The 22,918-nt window shown below is 40.2% G+C and overlaps 1 protein-coding gene across 1 annotated transcript in view; it reads right to left on the bottom strand.

Moving 5' to 3' along the window:
• Csmd1 (CUB and Sushi multiple domains 1) overlaps positions 1-22,918 on the bottom strand; it is a 1,460,794-nt gene that overhangs the window by 388,103 nt on the left and 1,049,773 nt on the right. Inside the window, exon 10 of the mRNA XM_051182080.1 lies at positions 10,297-10,418. Coding sequence (XP_051038037.1) covers positions 10,297-10,418 — 122 coding nt within the window. The remainder of the gene's footprint in view (positions 1-10,296; positions 10,419-22,918) is intronic.

Genomic DNA, 22,918 nt, shown 5'->3' on the forward strand with positions numbered 1-22,918 from the left:
GGTGACATTCATTAGCCATCAGATTTTTTAAACACTTCCCTTGGGAATGGAAATTAAAATTGGTTTTAGACATTGATGCAATTTAAAAGGTCACCTAATAACTTGTTTTGTGTGATCAAGGGCACCTAAGAAGTGCCACCTGTTAGGTCACATTAAGAAACAAACCAACTGTAGGAACCTGACCTTTATCTGATTATGTACAGAAATGCTGAGTGTTATAAACTTTACTTTTATACTAATTTCCCCTCAAATTCACATGTTGAGATCTCATTAAGCCATTTGATGGAACTAGGAGGTAGGATCTTTTTAGAAGTGATTGGGTCATGACATTTTGTCCTCATGAATCTCTGTAGAAGGGAACTTAGAAACCATCCCAGCCTCTTCTGCAATATAAAGACACAGCAAGAAAACTACTAATAAACCAGGAAGCCAGCTTTTAACCAATGCAAAATTGGCCAGACTTTATAACTTGCTAAATTCTAAAATATGTAAGATTGTGTTTTAAGTAATGATCAAACCAAAGCTAACCAAACCAACCAACAAAAGCTTTGTTTTGCTTCATTGAGACAGATCATACTATACATTCAAGGAAAGCTTCAAGGCTATGATCCTCCTGCCTCACTCAGTCCCCAAGGGATAGAATTGCAGGTGCTTGACCTAAACCAAACTATCTGTAGAAGTAGACAATGGTTCAGTGTTTTGTTTCTTTCTTGTGTTGTGGGGATTCTTTTCCTTTGCATCTGGCTACAGGTGAAAATCAAAGAGGTTCAGGTTATTTTTCTGCAATTATGTCAACTATAAAATACAGTACAGCTTTGTGTGCTCAGAAATATTTTTCCCCTACATGGAGTGACATGGCTCCTGGGTTTCCTGAAACAACTTTTATTTTTCAATGTTTTCCTGTTTCATATTGTCTCCCTTTACTCCAAAACCACTTCAATTCAAGATCAGAAGTTCAAGGAAAGCCTTGGCACACAGTGAGTTTGACACCAGCCTGCGTTACACGAGATTTTTCTTGTCTCCAAAAAGCCAAATATTAAAAAGAAGTTCAAATATTTAGTTTCATTTAGTGCAATATCCCCTAGATCCATCCATTTTGTCACAAAGAATGATGTTTTTTTCTTTATATGGCTAAGTAGATTTCCACTGCATAGACATAGCACAGTTAGACCATTTTAATTTGTTAATTATATCCCACTGAAGCTGGAGAGGAAATGAAAAATCTTTAATACTAATGTAAAGATCTTGAGAAGCTTAAATTGCAATCAAGTACTGGGAGCATTACCCTACAAACGTGTTATAAATATATGAATATTTCTCTCAGATTCACGGAGATGGATCAACACTCCCAGCACATGGATACTTCGGGGTTTTATATAAATAGATCAACTACGGGGCTGGTGAAAAAGCTGAGCACTTAAAAGCAATTGTTTTTCTTGCAAAGAACCTGTGTTCCTTTGCCATGGTAGCTCACAACTACCTATAACTCCAGCTCCAGGGGATCTGACACCTTCTGGCCTCTGTCAACACCTGAACACATGTAGCATGCACACACATGTACACGCACCCCCCCACACACCACATAAAAATTAGTCATAAAAATTATGAGATATGTAAGTATAATCTACATAAGGATCCTGTGCATTTAAGACCTATCTCCTCCATATCAACTTGTATTAGTTAGTAGAATGTCTATATTACATGGAGTAATACACTATAACTACTATAAATTGCTTTAGTGTACTGTTCAGAGAACAAGAAAGGGAACTTCGATGTCAATACAGGTTACTGAATTGAAACACCAACTGTATAAGAATGTATTCATGTAGGAAACCCCCACTAGATCTATTATCATGGAAGTCAACAGTATGAGCTGTGTTCATCACTCTTGGTTTTGTCTGAGAACTTGAAGGTAAGAACCTATTGCTATAGATACCATATGCTTCAGGTACAGAATCTTCAGGAATCCAGTTGGGGCTGATTTGGAAACCTTCTCCATGAGGACTAGCTCTTACAATATCTGGAGCTGCTTGCTATGCAACTGGGCTAGGAAGAAAAGCAATCAACAGTCCTACCAATCTGTAAAGTCTATGAACCACAACAATGACCATCTTGGCAAGATATTCTCAATGGTGCAATAGTAGTACTTCTATCTTGTGGAAAGTAACCATTGGAGTCTAATTGGACTTAAGGTCTGCTGACTACAAGAGAAATTATGTCTGGTTCTATAAATGTGGCCAAAAAAAAAAAAAACATTGCTGAATGTCATAGGTCCTGGAGCAGGATTTACTACTGCCATTTTCTTAGAATATCACAATTCCTAACTATATTCTAAATATTGACAACTATCCCACAGATAAGTGAAGCACTCACCTGTCATCAAATGTTTTTTGATGTTGTTGTTGTTTGTTTGTTTGTTTGCAATAGGTGAAGATCCCAACAGAAATACAAATTGGGAAAATTCACAGAATAAAAAATTTGGGGAATCCAGCCCCAATTTATACATATGCCACACAACATCAACAACTATGACTCAGGTAGTATCATGCAAGAGGGGACAGAAAGACTATAAGTGCTATAGTACCAGGATGCATGCTGGGAGATAGTACCTTCTAGACATGACAGGGAAGCTAAATTAATAAAATGTCAACAATATGGTTGCCTATGTGATCTCCCCAATGACAACACCAGATGACATGTCAATGTGGGTAATGGGAATTTCACAAGACTACGAGACTTAACTGAAGAGCTGTCAGCTACCAAATGTCCCTGACAGGAGGTGTGTGTGTGTGTGTGTGTGTGTGTGTGTGTGTGTGTGTGTGTGTGTAACAATGAAATTTCAGGAAAACAGGGTCCTGCATTTGAAAGAGAGTTGGAAAAGGGGCATAAAAGGAGTTGGAGAGGAGAGAGGAAGAGTGTGTAAATGATGTAAATAAAGTATACATGTGTGAAATTTTCAACAAATTAAAAAGTTTAAATAAAAATGTAGGTGTGTATACATAGAAAGCCAACTGTTATATGAATGTGTTGTGTGCATGCACAAAGCCAACTGTATGTGGAATACATGTTTTAAAGTCTGTGTAATGGACATTTTGAACTTGAGTACCCCCCACATTTCAACTAATACCTATGTGTAAATATATAAATGTGCATATCTGTCACACATGTACATAAATACATGTGTAAATACAAGGACTCCCCAGGACTCTGATCTTCTGAGACAGTCTGTTTTCTTAGAGAGATTCTAGCCATAACTTTTAGATCAGTTCCTTTCAATCTCCACAGCGTACAGCTAAGGCATGTACAGTGATTTCTCAGGAACTGATCACAGCCCCCTCAAGAGTTTTACCTGTACCTTGTAGGACTCTTGGCTGTGTCTATGTGAAATATGTTTTCATGTTTACCACCTCATTAGTTTTATTGACTTTCAGTGATGGCACCCCAGCAGGAACAGTGGTAATTGAGTTGTTATAAGTCTCCTTCTGTGCTTAATTAAATTTTCTTGAGAGATTTTTATGTTTTATACTTTTCTGCATGGAGCATGGTATGTAATAAGCATTCCTAATAGTTTCATTTATTAACGGGTGTTTTCTAGCATTCCTGTGAAGTTGATGTTATAATGCATGTATGTGTTGTTCATTCCAGAGAGGGACTTTAAACTCCCCCCTCCACACTCACTCTCTTGTACCAGTGACTTTATGTAAACACTTAGTAAAACAGATATGAGGTACTTGGTTCTACAACAGCCAAAAAAAGAATGAAGACCAGGGAAGAAAATGTATCATGGAGAATAAGCCTGAGTCTAAAAACTGGGATCTCCAGTGGGTGCTGGGAATTTATCTTTCTGTTGCATCTTAGTTTTGACAGCAACCTGACCAGGTCACACATCCCAGGTCAGTCATCCCCACGGAGGCTGACAGTCTCTTTCACAAATAGTTCTTCATCCAATCTCCTCACCAGTCACTGCCTTGGATCATGCTCTCTCTCTCTCTCTCTCTCTCTCTCTCTCTCTCTCTCTCTCTCAATTCATAATACACCTTCATCACCACATACTTTATTGGGAAACCCACTTATTTGGAATGTCTCCCAAGGAATCAAATTAAGTCTAATTATACTTAATGGCAATGACTGGTGCTTAATTTGGATGGTAATTCTGCTTAATTGAGATGCCTTCAGGTGCCGAAGTGGCATTCTGAGTGTGCTGGTGTGTATGAGTGTATCAGCTTAGAATCCTTTACTTTTTCTCTCAACATTTCTACAAAATACTTGATGCAAGGCAATGTGTATTCTGCAGTATGCGATTCGGGATATTTTTCTTGTTAACTATTGCGGGTTCTGCACAACTCTCTCTCTCTCTCTCTCTCTCTCTCTCTCTATCTATCTATATATATATATATATATGTATATATATATATATATAAATCTATGTAGCAGCACACAAAGACAACAGATAAAAGCTGCATTTTATCAATAAGAGAAGTATCTGAAACTTGGGTATATCCACAACATCTGCATTTCAGGTTTTTAATGGGTTTAAGACTCAAATTCAAGATGTTCAAGAACATACCTCATGAGTTGAGCTAAAGTAGATAAAGGGATTTAGTCATAGCCTAAACAATCTATGAACCAAACCACCTCCTGAATCTGGAACCTTGGTTTTTGTTAGTCTGCTTGTGAAACATAGCAGGAGAGCCCCCCCAGTTGACGCATCTTAGACTTAGACTTCTAGTGTTTCTTCCTCAGTTTCCTAAGTAAGGCTGGCCTATGGCCATTGACTCAATGGGGCAGCATGAGAGATGACTAGTTACATTCTGGAAAGCATGAGTACAATGTCTAGGTTAAAAAAACCTACCCATATCTCCATTAGACATGGTTTCTTGTAACTGAAGTCTGTTGAATTAATCTGCCTATGTCTAAAGAGAGATACCATCCCTTATGTATGTATCCCCATGCTGTGGGATAAAAATCTATATTCATCTTGCCTTGCCTTGCCACCTTTGCTGCATAAATTGTTTCTCCCATGATTTTATCTTCATTAGCTGTTGTGTAACCTACATCTACAGAACATCCTGTCAATGTCTGGGAGAACCAATCATTTCATTTCCTCCCAACATTCTTCATGAGGTAACAGGATGGAGAGCTGCAGGCCACCAGAGGCAACAAACTACTTCTATGTTTTTCTGAACAACAGAGCCTGAGTTTAATTCCCATGATCCTACTGTCTCTCAAGCAAAGGGAATAGACCTTCACACAGTCTTTTAATTAGTCCTTCAATATAATTGTGTGTTTGGGAAAAGAGGACTAAGCCAGATACACACAGTTTGTAGTGTATACAGGGAATTGTTTATCCCCATTTGTATGCAACTTTGATTTGAAGGAATCCTATGGAGAGTTGTAAAGAAGTCCCTGGAGATAGCATGATGTACAGTCTTCCACATCTGGTCACTACTCAGACAAGGACTGAGCTTTTTAAACTCAATAACCTATTTATTGTAGACTAATTCTTTATATGTGAAGTTGAATTCGCCATTTGGTTAACATTGAGAAAGAAGTCAGTACTTTGGCAAAAGCCCCTTTAGACTGTATTGCTCTTTGGATAATTATGCTTGATTTTGGTTCCTGGAGCTAGGGAAATTCTTGGGCACATCTTTAACCCCAGCACTCAGGATGCAGAGGCAGGCAGATGATCCTTGTGAGTTTGAGGCCAGCCTGGTCTTCAGAGCAAGTTCCAGGACAGCTAGGGCTAAACAGAGAAACATTGTCTTAAAAAACAAAACAAACAAACAAACAAAAAAGCAAAAAATTAAAAGTGGACAATGTGGAGATCCTTCTCACATTCCTGATTATTGAGGAAATGCTTAGAGTTCCTGAAGTCAGTGTAATATAGGCTAAAGGTTTGTCATATAGGAACGTAATTGTCTTAAGTTATAATCATTCCATCCCTAATTTATAAAGAATTTACATTATAAAGAGACATTGAGGGGAATGCCATCCAGTTGGGGTCATGTAGATCTGACAGGTCATGTGAAGTAGGGACTAGGGCTTCTCTCCTGTCTCTAGGTTAAGGCAGTTATCCCTCCATGGGGGATGTGTTAGCAAGGTCCTTTTGTGCACCAGGGATACATCCTGGCTCCACTGTCTGAGGTCCCTTAGACTGCTCAGTCCTTCTGGCTGAGACTCATATTCAGAGGGGCCTGAGTCAGTCCCATGCTGGCTTCCCAGCTATCAGTCTGGTGGCCCGTTAGCTCCTCCTTGTTCAGGTAAGCTGTCTCTATGTGTTTCTGCTGCCTACATATGGAATTGGGGTAGGGGGATGGGAGGGGAGGGTGGTTAGGGTGCATGTGAGAGGGCAGATAGGGTAAAAGGGAGGGAGGGAGAGGGAACTGGGATTGACATGTAAAATAATAAATTAAATAAAAAAAATGCTTTGACTCCAAAATTTAAGTTCAAGGACAAGTTACTGGGGAAAAGGATTTCTATTTTTGTTTCCACAGAAAATGAAAAGCTGTGGATTCCTTCCAGACTAATGTGGTTTGATCAAGCCAGACTGCCTGAAACAGAGTAACAGGTGATCCTACATTCAAAACAGCTGGACAAAACAGCCTTACAGACTACAGCCAGGATTTCTGCATCTTCTTAGAATTCCCCATGACAGCACCCCTTACCAGCAAGAAGTAGTTTGGAAAGAATGACGCCCAAATTCCCAAATATTGTGTATAAATGTTTGTTTTCATTTAAATGGACTTTGTTATATAAAATAAAAAAAGAGATATTGAACATTATCAAAGGTTAATTCTGCAACTATCTAGCTGATCTTGACTTCTACCCTCACCACTATTTCTGTATTTATTTTATACACATTGATTTGTATACCACGGGCCATCTTCTTCCAATGAAGCCAGATAGATCATAGTGAATTTTTCTTTTAGCAACAACCAGTCAAATCCCAAACTAGCAGATGAACAGAAATAAGTGAAGTCTAGACTCGAAGAACTACACTGAGACAATGGAACAAAGAGTTGCTCTTTTAAAAAATAAAGAAAGTTGACAAACATTTAGACAACCTAATGCAACAAAAGAGAAAACTCAGATAATGAGAGCCTCAATGATTCTAGTATAATAGGTATCACTAAAATTCAGAAAAGTATTAAGAAAAATTCTGAGAAATTGTATTACATTGAACTGTAAAATTCAGAAGAAACTGGTAAATTCCTAGACACACATGACATCACATAATCAAAACTAGAAGATACAAAAACAAACAGATCAACAATAGATAATGAGATTAAAGTGATAATAAAAAGTCTCTAATCAAAGAAAACCCCATGACTGTATTAATTAGCTGCTGAATTTTATCAGACTTTGAAGAAGAGACACAATGTTCTTCTAGCTGTTTCATAACATAGAAAAGAGTGAAGTGCTCCCAAACTCAGGAGTGAGGATCACACAGACATAAAATCAAGTAAGGTCACGCATGAAGGAAAGCAGTGAGTCGATTTCCCTGATACACACAAGTGCAGAACCCTAAATGAAACACTTAAGTCAAGTTCAATGTCATCCTTTATTTTTCCTCTCTCCCATCACTCATGGCACCTGCTGGAGGGAAGATGTATGGCAAAGCCCTGGAGGACAGAGAATACTGAACAAGAGACTCAAGATCTGCTCCCCTTCAGCCTCCCCTCCCTGCTCTTCTCAACTGGAGCTACAGCTTTCTGAGTCTGCAGGTAAGGCAACACAACGGTATGGCACATTCTTGAGTGCCTTTAGACTCCTCCCTTTTTCCCCCATATGGCTTCTTCCCCACTGTAAGGAGGCCTGTTTCTCCAGTCCAAATACACAAATGGTGCATGTACACTTTCTCTTTCTCCATGGACAGACCCTCAGGGGAGGCTTTAAGTTGGCTGTTTCTCAGGTTTTTGTGATTCTGGTTGTCTTTAGATCAGACTCTTTCTTACAGGCTACTCACTGCCCCAGAAGCAGTGATAAAAAGTGGTTATAGCCACAGGTGTTCTTCGAACCATCCTTATTACAGGCATGGTTCTTCTATGACTAGATTTTTCCATGTTTTTCTAACACAAGGATGCTGAATTTATTGAGTCATTCAATGGTTGAGAGATGGTGGAACCCATCATGCACATAGTGTAGGCTGTGTATGATGGAAAGGACCTTGAGAGTTCTTTCCATACAGTGGTTTAGCACCCAGGAAGTCACCGGGAAGCCGGTGAGATTAAAGGGGTTCAGGAGTAGAGGCAGGAGACAGGGTTGCAAATGCAGCAGTATGCAGGAAGACCACAGGCTAGGTGGGATTCCACCTCCCTTGTCATGAGTGGCTCTCTGCTTCTGTGTGATCTTCCATGCATTTCTTTTTGCTGAACCACAGGGAATATGTAGACAGTAAGCAACCCATTCTTTTGATTTATATTGATCCATTTCCTTTAGTTATATTATTGCCAAAATCAAATCTAAGAAAAGAGGTTGTCCTACCTCCTTAATTGCAAAAATAAAACATTTTATGCTTTATAAATGTCATACTAAGACACTTTGGGCTGCAATGGCATCTCTTTAAAGAAGACATAAACATGCATTTTTGCTTGTACTGCATGGCAGTAGAGGTAATATATATTTGCCATTAATTCAATTCTACATCTAGTATACCACAAAGCAAGCAAACACAATTGTTTTCAATTTCTTTCCCAAACACTATGATCTGACTTTCAAACCTTTGCTAAGCCCCCAAGGTCAAATGACTTAACTCGAAAGAGACAAAACAGAATGTTTCAAAAGTTCATGAATGTGGAAACCAAGGAAAGCAAATATAGATGAGGAACAGGGTAGATATATTAACACTAGTTTAACTAAATTTGGCTTGATAGACACTTAGTGAGGTGTACCCAACCTGCTGATCCCTTCCTTGTTCAGTTCTTTCTGGGTGACTTTGCACTTCTATGTTGAATAGTTTGTAGCAAATGATGCTTCTATGGTAACTAGGTTCATGCAACAATTGAATCTTCCCAGCCCCCAGTGTAGGAAAATATCTATATTCTCTTTGACAATTTAGTCTCATAGGCTTAGAAGGTCTACTTTAAAGCCCACGTGCCTTCTAGGTAGACCTGACATCTCCTGTGCTGAGGCCAGGCCCTGGGAAACAGACTAAGCTCTGTCACACAGGAATTCCATATATTTGCCTTGGTGTGGATGCTGTCCTGGGAACTGCAAAACACCAGTGTGCTGAGAGGCTCCACAGCAAAACCTGGGGCCTTTGTGGGTTACCACAAGTCAGTGATTCCTTCATGTTTCCAGAGAAAGCCCACACAACACCCTGCATCTTTACTCATTTCCAGAAGTAATATTTAATAATAATAAATAGCTGAGGTGTTAAGACAGATATAAGCAAACTGGATCCAAAAGGAATCTGGTGAGAACATCACCAGATATAAACCAGCCTTTCTCTGCTGTGGGGCTGTGGCTCAGCAGTGGGGGGGGGGGACTGAACAAAAATGAGGGGATTTCAGAGTACAGAAGTGGACAGGTGGCCGCTGCAGAGACAAAATGTCAGGACCACTCAGAAGCTGGCATACAAGGCTCAGTAAATTTACATTTCCAGAAAGCTGTTTCTTTAACAGTGTTTATTTCACATAACATGAAATCTGTGTCAGAATAGTTTGTTGTCAGTTTCTTAGTGACATGAAGACATCCCACCCTGGTAGTCTGTCCTGCATTTGGTTGAACTTAAGAGTTCACTGAAGACAATTCATTTCATAGCAAATGAAACAGTTGGGAGTACCTTCCCCACACTTGTGGAGTAAGGTGTGACCATAGCATCGCAGAGGACATGTGCTGAGCTTTCTGAGAATGCACACAGTTTCAGGATATGGGATATGGGAATCATTTTACTTGATGTTTTATCACAAGACACTGGGGAAGGGACGAGCCTTGTTATCTTTCCGAGGAGGGAAAAATAACAGCCTTGTTTGCACAACAATGCTGGAGTTTCAATATTGTGGCTCTATCCAACAGAGGGACTTCTAGCAAAGGGCACTGTGCAGATTCAGGCTAGAGGAAAGGGTTGACTGAGCAGTAAGGACTGATGTGGCCAAGATGCCTAGCAATGTGGTAGCACAGGGTACCAAGTGGCAGGAATGGCCTCCCCTCCTAGCCTGCCAGAGGGGAAGCACTGAGTCCTAGCTGTCTTCTATGGATATGGTGAGAGCGTGTAGACACTAGCAACGGTCAGACAAGCGGTCTGCTAACCAGAGACAGCTGCTTATAGCACCTGCATGGGTGGAGAAGTCTTACCTTGTCTGGATCAGTGGTTGTGATGACCCACACGCAATGAGCATTGTCTTCATACTGCACAGGGTAGTTAGGGGAGGTGATGATACCACTTGGCCCACGCAGGTTTGATCCACATGTCCTGGCTGGAAACAGATGGAAACAATGCAATTTACTCAGCAGCGTGCAAGGGACACCATGTGTAACGCTTTTTGTGAGATTCCATTTTTAGATAGCATACAAAGTAATGGGTGTCAATCTGACATTTTCATATATGTGTGTAATTGCTCATATTTGTCCCTCTCTGCTCCCCACTGGTCCCCTTCATCCTCTCACACATCCCATCTGCTTCTGTGTGGAAGTGTGTTCTTTAACACAGGATCCACACATGAAAGCAAAGATATAGCATTTTTCCTATTCCCCCTCTCCCCACACTGTCCTGGTTCTACATTATTGTCCTGTGTATGTATAAACACACATTTACATTTAAATCTAGATTCTTCACCACATGAGAGAAAAACATGACTTTTTATTAAAAAAAAAAAAAAAAGCAAATTACATTATTTCCCCCTTCCCTTTCCTCCTTCCAAACCCTACCACACACACCTCCCCCAAACACTTTCAAATCCATGGACTATTTTTATTTAATTGTTACATAAATGTGAGTTTGTGTGCATGTGCATGTGTGTTCCTAAATACATAACACTGAACCAGCATAATCCCTAACTATATTCTAAGATTAACTATATTCTTAAAAAATAAATTATTTTTTAATTTATTTGTATGTGCATGTCTGTGTGAGGGAGTGAACATGTGATTTCAGGGGAGAAAGTGCTTGGGAAGCCCAGAAGAGGGTATCAGATCCCTGATAACAGGAATTACAGGCAGTTATGAGCTGGCTGTTGTGAATGTTGGAAACTGAACATGGTACTCTCAAGAGTACTAAGTGCTTTTGATCTACTGAGCCACGTCTATAAAGTTGGCAAGTGTCTTTTGCTCAGCCTTCAGGAACATTACCTGATACTTAAAATGTGTATCAGGGTACCATGTTAGAGGACATTTGCAATAACATTGTCACTCGTAGTCAAAATGCCGTGGAAAGATAATATCAAACCAGTCGATTTCAAATGCCACTGTGGTACAGAACCCTGTTTCCTGGGTGCTCATTTGTACACAGAAATTCTGCATGTCTATCCATCTGTCCAGATACAGTGAGATGCATAAAGGAACTCAATACAGTGGCATTTGGGACCCACCTCACAGAGGAAGACTTTCAATGCAGTTTGATCTCCATTAAGCTTTGTCTTATTTCTTTCAAGTGAGGATGGTGGCTGCAATGCCAAGTTTCATTCAAGGCTTGGATTCTATTTCACAAAACTATGTCAATTCTCATAGTAAAATGAAGATAGAAACTTGAGTGTATTGTGTTGTTGAAACCTTAAAGAAAATAGAAATGATGGCTCCAAAAGCCAAAGAAGACATCATTGTCTATTTCTTCATCTTGAAGCTGAAATGGAAATGCAACTGGAGCCTAGGAACCATGAGCCAATGAAAATGGTATAGTTTGTGTTTACAAGAAGTGTATTTCATTTGTCCTCTTCTTTCTCAAAGTTTTATTTTCCAAAATCAATGGGATAAGTCAGAAATCTAATATCAGTGTGGATTCTTGGGTGAGTATTAATAACTCAAACTGGGCTTGGGGAAAAAAAAACAAAACAAAACAAAAAAGGCTACTTTTAAGAGGAAGTAAATGCAAAGACAGTATCTTAGATATTGTCAGGCAGAGAGCACACCAAACTGTGCCAAAGACAGATGTCCCAACATTGCAGAGGAACCTTGGGGTACCTGTCCAGGCAGCCAGAAGTCTCTGTCATTTCTTAGTTGTGAAAGTTGCTTGCTCTGCCTTTCCTGTTTCCTCAGGTAATATTATATGCTTCTGTGGTCTTTGATAGAGTTGAAGACTACATAGTTATAGTTTTCCTTCATTATGATGGTAACTTAGGTATAAAATTTTGGAGTCACCAAGATAGGATTAATCATGGAGTATGTTCTCTAAATTTGCCAAATGCAAATGGACTGTACGTGATGAATGTAATTTTTACCTGTTCTTTTTATATACAGTTTTACTCTGCTAGAGTTAAATCCCTTTCCTTTTTATTTAGACAAAAAGGGGGAAATGTTATGGAATAGTCCTTTATACTGTGTAAAAATATGTCATTGTGATTGTTTTAATAAAGAACTGAATGACCATTAGCAAGGCAGGAAGAGGTTAGGTGGAGCTTCTGAGGAAAACAAGCTCTGGGAAAAAGAAAGGAGAGGTCCCAACCCAGACACAGGAAGAGCAAGACATGCAGGAGGAGTAGTAAAAGGCACAAGTCCTTTGGCAACTTTTAGATGAATAGAAATGAGTTCATTTAAGTTACAGGAACTACTGGGACAAGCCTAAACTATAGGCTGAGTTTTCATGATTAATAATAAAACCCCAATGTCATTACTGGACAGCTGACAGTCATGACAAAAAAAAATCCGACTACATCAGGCCTCTCAGTGGATTACTTTAGACAGCATCATACAGAGAGCATACATGTCCACCCAGTGGATTAGTCTAACACATTCATGCAGAGTGTACTCCTGGCTACCCAGTGGAGCATCTGAGCATAAGCCACATTTTCTCTCTTCCCAGTGTCCCTTGCCTAATGACATATTCAGTCCAGTTGTTTTTCTCAGAGACTCAATTCTAAGGGTTGACAGTACAGGTCCCTGTCCTGCAAGTGCTAGTTGTGGGGAATTCAGGAGTCTCCACTGACCCCAGAAGAAATATGAAGTCTCCTCTCTAGTCTATACCCATATTAAAATGGTTATACTGGGACTATTCCTGGAAGAAATAATGCTCCTTTGTAGAACTCGTTGTTCTTCCTCTCTCATTATTTCTCCACAGCTTTTCGTTTTCTAAGGCTGTAAGTCTGGGGCATCTGTTTATTTGATGGTACATGCTCAGCATCAAGAACGCAGGATGAAGTCCTTGACATGAGATACAGAGTCACATCTAACAACTTAGAAGTTGCTGATTTCCCACCACAGACATGACTAGCTAAAAATTAGTCAACTCTACATGCATAAACATGTTACAAATGACTTAAAATGCAGCATGTTCTGCTGAAATACAGGACATTGTTAAGGGGCGAGAGACTGTATTTCCTAATCCTGCTGGGCTGTAATAGCCCCACAGGTCATGTGGAGGAGCTGTCTGCAAGCACTGACCCATCCTAGATGTTAATCTTCACTCTGATGTATCTATTTTGGATGCTTTCGGAAAAGACGATGAACGTCCAAAGTGAAATTTATCTATAGCATTTTGACAATGACAGCATTAGTTAAAATATTTTAAGGAAAGGTACCACAAATACTCTTGAGTAATAATGCCTTTATATTGTGTTTAAACTTTGCTATACTTCATAACTAACAGCTCTTATAAACACAGTGCTAATCACAAATATATATTGACTTAATTGTGAGTCAAGATAACTATGGAGATATCCAAGTATTTCAAACTTTGAGAAGACATATCTAGTGATATCAGAAGCTACTTCATTATATTTCCACTTATGATTGGGGATCCTCCAGTCATTAGCTCCCACTTACCCCAGCAGGAAAGTTCACAGAATCTAACCCTCCAGTGCCTGCTTTGTGCATCTGTGACCTGTGAAGTATGGTCCTTCAACTGAGTTACTAAAAATTTGCTTCAGAACTTCATGAAATTCATCCCACTCATTTTTGAGGAATGAGGGAGTCTGTGTTTTGATTTAACTGTCTCAAAAATTAAAAATAAAAAAGTTAATGAGTGACTAAATGTGTAGAGCAGTAATAGAAGTAATAGACTCCTTGCTTAGAACGTATGAAGCCCTAACATCCATCTGTAGTGCCATGGGGATGAATAAATAACTTCATTATTTAAGAAGAGAAACCAGGCAGGGAAGCAAAGAGAGCACCAGAAGAGGGGACAGGAAACAAAACAGTTTTTCACTGAGTAAGAGCCAGCAATGGAGCAAAAGCAATTCAGGGCCATTAAATAGCTACCATCGGTGTGTGCCACTCTCCTTCCATTGGCCACACACAGTCAAGGTAATGCCAGAGAGGCCTTGCTGAAGACGAGGAGGAGCAGTGTGCATAGGACCCATTGAGCAAAGGAGTGGGGAGCAGGGTGGTAGGAACTTGACCAACTGTACCTGAACCCAAGCAGAGAAGGGGCTCTGGGGATTCATGCAAGAGCATAAATCCTGACTCAGAAATCCAGAGGTCTGAAGCTCTACCCGTGGCCTCTGATTTTCACTCAGTCATTGCAGCTTCTCATTCCTTCCCATAAGTGGGTGATTAGCTCTTATGATCTGGGAGAGCTAGACAGGCTTGTTCTTACTGACACCGTGAAGTATTATTGTGTCCCTTGAAGGTAAGGGCACTTCTGATCTTGTAGTTCCTTTTTTACTAACCAGGCATTCAAACAGTTCATGGAGTCTTTAGGCAACACAAGTAATCATAATGCAGTAGGATCTATGACCTTTGAGGGCAATCTTTGTGTTTCCTGTCACCAACATGTGCAGATGTGTGCGCCTATGCATGGTACTTCAGCGTTACTGTCAGTCGTCTAGAGACCTGGCCCCCGTCAACATCTGACAACATAATATCTGATTCAGATTGATGTCCAGTTACATGTTAAATGTCTTTGGACAGACACTGCGTCCTAATGTAGAACAAAGGTTATGCCTTGGAGAGTTTCCTAAGCACACACACTCAAGTGTGACTGATAATTTACACATCTAAATAAAACTAGAATCTATAAAAATGGTACATTGAAAATGTAGTAGTCCAAGAAGAAAAATGGACTCTATAGTCTCTTCTTTTAACTCTGACAAACCATAGAACTCCGCATTAATCAGCATCCTCAGAAAAAAGAAGCTTCTCTGATGAGGGCTGAGGGATTTACTGATCTATGGGCATACAGATAAGGATACCATGGGCAGCCTAATATGGTGTCTGTTGAGTCCACTGGTAGGAGGTCCTCCCCTGGGTCCTATGACACAGCCAGCTAGGATAGCTTGTACAAGTTAATGGTACTAGACATTAATTCTGACTTGTGGGACAGCTTTATTCCAACCAGAAAATGGTTGTACCAGTGGCCTTTTCTTGTCAGGTCAGTCATTACTATAGCTCATTTGTGAAGTCACACCACATAAGAGACTATGATTGGGGTTAGAGATAAGGTTAAGGCTAGGGATAGGGCTATCACATCCTTTTTTTCTCAAGGCTAAGAGGGCATCATGGAAGAACTTGTAGAGAAATTTTAAGGGCCAAAAGTAGTGGACATCTATACTGAAACATTATTTGCTATACATGGCAGGGCCACTGCACACAAACTCACAGACATTGTGACTGCAAACAGAAGACAGAACAAGGTGGAGTCAACCATGGATGAGAATGCAGCTTATGAAGTCACAGCCTAACTCAGGAGCTGTTGGTAATTGATGAATGCTGGGGGGGGGGGTGGAGTAGAAGTTCTCTTCAGGGTCCTCACGGTTAATAGTGAGTGGTCCTACATCCAAGCACTTACAGGCAGCACTAAGTAGACTCAACTCATAGTTTTAACAAAAGGAGCACATGAAGTTAGGAGGGAAAAGTTGCTGGGTAGGAATTAGATGGGAGAGGAATGGGGTAGGGGTTAGTCAAAACATTATATTCATATATAAACCCACCTGCTTCTACAGGCAGCATTGGATGTTTACTGTCTGGCCAATGAATACATACATATATGTGTGTGTGTGTGTGTGTGTGTGTGTGTGTGTGTGTGTATGTGTGCATGCATGCATGCATGCATGCATATATATATATATATATATATATATATATATATATATATATATCACATTTTCCTTACATGAATGAACTCACTTAAAAAAGAATAGCTGGGTTTTGTAGTTCACACCTGAAATTTCAGCACTTATGAGCATATGGCAGGAGGGCTACCATGAGTTTGAGGACAATATAGACTAAGAGTGAGACCATGCTTCAAAATAATATCAATAATAAAATAAATAGTATTTATTAACCTACTTAGATCCTACAAAATCTTTTCTGTTCTCCAGAAACTATTTAATCAAATTAGCTAAAGGGTGAAAAATTCAATTTAAGTACAATTAAATTAGCACAACACCAGAAATCACACAGGAAGCTCCTTGAAACAAATCACTAGATTGTATATTATATATTTAACTAACATGCTGTACATATGATACATACATAATTTACATATATTATGATATATAACAAACATTATATTTAAGTTTTTTTAAAAATAATAAATCATTTTGAAATATCTAGATTATCAGATGAAGTAGGGACAGAGAGCAGGGGTCAAGGGTTAAGGTCTTTTGGTCCCCTTGATATTTCACCTGGGGTCCAGGCCTGCCTCAATCAGTTACTGGGTGCTGCATCTTTAGCTGTTTTGTCTTAAGCCTCTTACTGTGTTTAAATTCCATAGGGAGCATTATTCTACCCAAGGGTCATTTGAGGATTGAACTGAAGGACACCAGGTTTTTCTCTCACATGGCTTTGGCATATTATGGTATGTATGGCCGATGATTGCTGACTTCTTACACTGAGGGTGCAGCAGAAGGAGCAATTACTTCTTTGCATGAGGCAAGAAACAAACAGGTTTGGGGTTTGCTTTTAAACTTGGGGGTTAGGAGGGAGCTGGCAAGAGCAGAGGGCAGATGCAAGGGGACCAGGAGATAAATAGGATTGGAATGCATGGGGGAAAAATAAGCCAACAAACACTCAGATATATAATGCTGTCAGGAAATGAGGGATTCAGGGAGGGGGTCCCCAGAGTAGAAGGGCTGGTGGTGATGGAAGAGGGTGGGTAACAGAGGGATTTCAGATGCACTGGTATCTGACAAAGGTCTAAGAGGTGTAGTGGGGAAAAGCATGGCCAAGCAGCTCAGATGGACATACTATGTCTCACAGATGGGGTTAGCACCAACTCTGGAATTCCAGGCTATTGTTAGTCAATAGGATAGACAAGTGGTATACAATCTGAACCCATCACTTCCAGAAACTCTTTGACAAAGCAATATCGAGAAAAATAGAGTTTTCTCCGATGCCCCTTCAGTTATAAAGTTCAAGAATTTGCGGTCACAGGTACTTCCCCTAATTCAATACAACCAAGGAAGCTCTGTGTGTGTTCCTTTAATTTTCTGACACAATAGCTGCCTGAACAAATAACCACCTCGTAAAATATAACCCTAACATTGATGCTAGACCTGTGATCCAATAGTATGAAGCTTCTCTCTGGTGTAAATAATCTTTTCATTACCATTTAAAAGGTCATTTTTGCATGGGTATAAAACATAGGTACAAAGAATAATGCATAACAGCCTCAGAACATGACAAGTTAATACGTTAAGGATAATTCTAGTTAACCTCACCTGGAATCCTGAGGTAATAATAACTTTATTCTGTGACCCTGGCTGCCTCCAATTAACTCTTGTGTAACTAGGGTTACAACTGAAAATAACACTTCACTTTTCTTAAGTGCCCTTTCAACTCATGGAGTCACTCAAGCCCTCCTCCATCCAGGGAAGGCAGGCCAGCAGTAGAAGACGCTCTCCACATCCATCTCCACTAAGCCTCAAGAGATGAAACACCAGCTTGAACTTTTGACTTAAATAAAACGATACCATCTTCTTACCTTTTTTTGTTTGCTTATTTTTCTACTACCAGTTAAGGATGCTTATGCAGTTTTAAACAGCTCGTAATGTTTTACCCCGTGGAAAAAAAATCATAATAGCTGTTTTCATATCTCTAAATGAAGTATGCATAATTTCAAATGGAATATGGAATCCCTTGTGTAATTACTGAGCTGTGACAACATTCATTTGTTTGGTAACTGAAGGGAAAGGTAATGTTCCCCAGGCCTCCAGGCTAATTAGATAATGTAAGCTTTGGCAAACCACACCAGCTTCTAGACCCAGGGTCACTTCTGACTCACTGTGTATTATCAACAGTTTCAATCAGACACTCCCTAAGGGGAGAAAGCTGGATAATAACCTCATAGTTAGAGACTCCTCATGAAGCTGGGAACCTTGAGGACCAAGACTTGCTTGATCTATGACCTTAAATATCCTTATGTTTCTCTTGGTCTCAATGCTCAGAGCACTCATTCCTCTGTTGACTGAAAGCTGGCTTTAGAATGTGTGCCTGACATGATTAATCTATAGGCTCTCAAAACATCCAAGGACGAACTGGGAGAATCCTTACCAGGTTGTTATCTGCCTACAAACTATTTGTAATTGTGGCAAAAATGTACTTGCAACATTGCATTTTCTGTAGGGAACTATCCACAGCTGGCTAAATGTCCCCACAGTTAGCATTGAGTAGATTGCATCCCCAGTAGAGAACTCACCCACACCTTGTGACATGCTTCTACAATCTATTTTCAGAACTATGGAACTTTAAGCAGTGTTATACCCACTTGTTATGTACATGTTAGAGACCCAGCATCATCTTTTTTTTTTTTTTTTTATAGAAACCAACAAGAGCCCACTGCTCAGCTCTTTACCATCGGTGAGTCAGTCCATCATCAGGAGCCCGTAAGGGCTGGGAAGGAAACTGGGGAGGTAAGACTTGCTGCTTCTCAAGCAGTACTGAGCAACATATTAGCCACCGAGTATGATCAGTGAGACTGCTTTCTGAAAGCAGGCATGTTGGCACTGTCAATGCACACTGTGTTCCTCTGGGACGGTGACAGTCATGGTGGTGAGAATACAGACATTGCAAATGTAATCTTTACATTGATGTGTAGATGATATTTTCAGTAACTGTGTTATATTAAAAAAATTATATGCAAAGCTAAATTCACTCCTGTCATTTTGCTGGTTAGAGCTGACTGTTCAGTATTTGTAAGATGGTGTGCGTGGTGTGAATTTTATCTGTGGTGAGAAGCAAAAAGCTACAGTTTCTTCAGAACTACCCTAGACAGGGGAGATCAGCTGATGTTACATCACTCAGGAGCTACCGCACCTGCCCAAACATGGTGTGAAGGGGGAAAATGCTTCTGAATTTAACACTTCTGACTGCTCCTCCTGGTAGGCCTCAATGCTCACTGTATCTGTAGGAGTCACCATGTTCCTGGAAGCATCACCAGTGATTCTCTGCTTCAACCAGCTAGCCTTGGGCTCAGGCATTTCCTTGGTCTGTGGCTGGTGCCCTATCTGGATAGTTGTTTACAAGTCTTTCTAAGAAGTTAAAACAACACTTCTGTCTGTGGAGAATAGGTGACTGGCTGAGACTGTGCTTTGTGACCACACAACCTTCAGGTGTTAGACTTAGGTAGCCAAGTCAGTAGCTCTGCGGGCCAGTCAGTACCAGGAACTAAACCCACAGACACCTCTCCATCCTCCTGACATTATGTGCAGCCACTCAGAGTCTGCTGTGTGGCCTGAGGTGCTGCCATTAAACACTAGAAGACAGATTTATAATGGGTTTGGGGGCGGGGACATCAAGAAATTAAGAAGCCAAGTGAAGAAAAACTCAGTGGCCTTGAACTGGGAGAAATAAGTGCTTGAAGGATTCTACAGAACTCAGAAACAGGGGCACCATGCACGAAGCAGGGGCTTGCCATGTAGCCCACACTATCCTGGGATTTCAGATCAGGAATCCCCAGCCCCTCAAGTGATAAACTTAAAGGGCCACCGTGTCCAGTTTAGGAAGCAGAAGTTAATTGACAAACTTGGATATCTAGCTGAGGTGTGCCAGCTATATGGGAAGTTAGTATATCATTCTTTTCACTGCTTATAATAAAATGTGGGGTGGGGGAGAAGAGCATTTCACATCTAGAAAATCTACAGGAGTAATCAGAAGGAGAACAGTATGAGTGTGACCACATGGCCCCATCTACAAGTTATCCCACAAAACACAAGCTGAGCCAACCTCATGGCCCCATAAAGTCTGAACACTCAGCCACTGAATGGGTCAACACACTGGGCTGAGGAATTGTCTCAGAGGATGCCTCACCCTCTCCAGAGGCTCCAGATGAGTTTACGAACACTACTGGCCATCCTCTCAGCAAAAGCCAAGGCAGAAGGATTCTTCTCCTTCTCTGGATGGAGCTGGAGGAGACTGGGAAACACATCAGGCAGAGAAGCACAGGGACTAGAGGTGTTTCTATTTACACCTGAATCTACAAAGAGCTGACCTCATCTCCAGAGGGAAGAATAGCAATTTCTAGAGTCAGGGCAGAGTGGGGACTGGGAGGGGAGGAGTGGGGATGGGAGGGCAGGGCAAGAGACAGGAGGGGAAGGGAGGTCAAGGCAGGACAGGGGAGAGCAAGGGATGGGATGCTCAACAGTCACTCAGCTTTACTTTGGAAGTTCTGGTAGATAATACACACAGTAAATATGACACTGTGCTGAGTATTTCCAGGGTGTAATGGGAATGACAGGACATCTATCTCATGCCTCTGATGCCAGGACAGAGGATGCTGAGGGAGGAAAATATATTTTTAGGTAAGCCAACATTCTAACTCTGGTGTGAATGTCAGTCACTCACAAAGCTGGGTATAGAAACATCCCAATGCTCTGCCAGAGGGTACAATGCTATGTTAATTACATATTAGAATATATAAATAGGTGCAATTAATTAGATGCAGGAAATGCATAGTAAAGAATTAAGACTGGTTTCAGAACATGAATTAACTTAAAAGAAGATTCAATGTGTAGTTTAACCTGAAGGAACTTTAATATCTAGACTATCTATTTACTTAAAATATTAAATGGGTTTTCAACTGTGCTCACAACAGTTGTTCATAGAAATTTACATTAAAATAGTCCAAGAAAAGTATAATTTCATTTTTTCTCCATTTTTAACAAGAAGAGATTATCTTAAAAGTATTGAAGATTTTCTTGTCTGCTGGAACAAATGCCAGCAAACTACATCCTCTATGAGAAAATTACCCTACAAACTAGCTCCAGTTAGAAAAGAACATTATCTAGCAGGAATCATGGACACATCATGGACAATCAAGGTGTATCTAACTGAAATATATAGCAGAAACCCAAACAAAACAATGGACTAAATTCCTCAACATGGTTCTCTTCCAAACCAGAATCAAAAGGCCATGAAGTACATCAGAAATAAAGTTAGACAGGCTTCTCCTGAAGACAGTCAGACATTATTCAAGACAGGGCCCCTTGTACATTGTTCATGTGACTACCCAGCAATGCAGGTATTATGGAAAAATATTAAAAATATAACTACATATAGTATGGCAATCCTTTAAAAAGGCTACAAGGATCAGGGACCGAGAAGGTGGCTTGGTGTTAAGTCTTCTTCAGCAAGGCTGGAGGTCTCCCAGCATACAAGAAAGTCAGGCCTGGCATGTCTAGAACCCAGCACTGAGGGATAGAGACAAACTCATCCCAGGGCATGGTGGAAGGGGGGCTCTAAGAGACACCATTGTAAAAGTTAAGGTGAGGAACAATTTAGAAAGCCATTCAACAATGACCTCTGGCCTCCACACATGCATGCATGGGTGAACATACCTGTGTACACAAATGTACAAAACTAACTAAATAAATGTCTACATGGGAGGAGGAGATGTTACACACAAAACTTCCCTTGGTTCAGTTAGTGCTTTTCTTAAAAATATCAGTTTGTGCAGGTCATTATGAGATAGATGCAAAAAAAGATATAATTCCAAATATAGTTTTCTTTGAATTTTAAAATTTTTTTCCTTGTAAAAACAGTTAAGTCAATTTTCTGTTGGATATTATGTGATTTTCAAACTTGAGGCAGGATTCATGTATCTCATAAAAGAGAGACATTCATATTTTATTTCTGTCTAATTTAATTTATATTCATTGAAGAAAGTTGGAAATGATGTTGAATATTTTCTTTGGTAAATCACATCAGAGTTATGATAAAGCAGAATACTATGAGCTGGTTAGATACCTTGGCAGTTATCACACTAAAGACCTAAGTACCACTAGGATGTTGGAAGGAGATTACCACCTCCTGAATGTTATCCCAGAGTCCACAGGTACCATGGCAGGTTTGTTGGCTCACACACATCTATACACATGTACACATGAATGAATAAATGTAAAATATATTTGAAAGATGAAGATCAGAGCCCATGCTGACAAATTCTTTTCATCATTTATTTCATCCACACCCAAAATCCAAAGTCACTGCCACCAAAGTGCTAGGTCTTTAAGGCTTGTAACATGTTCTCATGTGCAGACAAACTAGTCACATATGAAGAGGGTTACCAAATTATGGTGTGTGTTTGTGTATGTATCTGTGCTTTTGTGTGTGTGTGTGTGTGTGTGTGTGTGTGTGTGTGTGTGTGTGAACTCAAAAGTATCATCTTTGCTTTGCACTGAGCTGTCCTACAGTGGAAACTTTAGTGGCCTCAGAGGATTTTCCTTCTAACAAACTCTGAGGACCTTTCTTTAGACACACAGCATCATCATGGAGGCACATGTTACCAAAGCCTTCCCTGGCTACAGACCATGCTTCCCATTCAAATTTCAACCTGTGTTCAGGAGGACATCCTGTCCCAGGGAGAGTCTAGGTCACCTTACTGGGTACCTTA

This window comes from Phodopus roborovskii, unplaced genomic scaffold (genome assembly GCF_943737965.1).
Source record: "Phodopus roborovskii unplaced genomic scaffold, PHOROB, whole genome shotgun sequence".
NCBI classification, from domain to species: domain Eukaryota; kingdom Metazoa; phylum Chordata; class Mammalia; order Rodentia; family Cricetidae; genus Phodopus; species Phodopus roborovskii.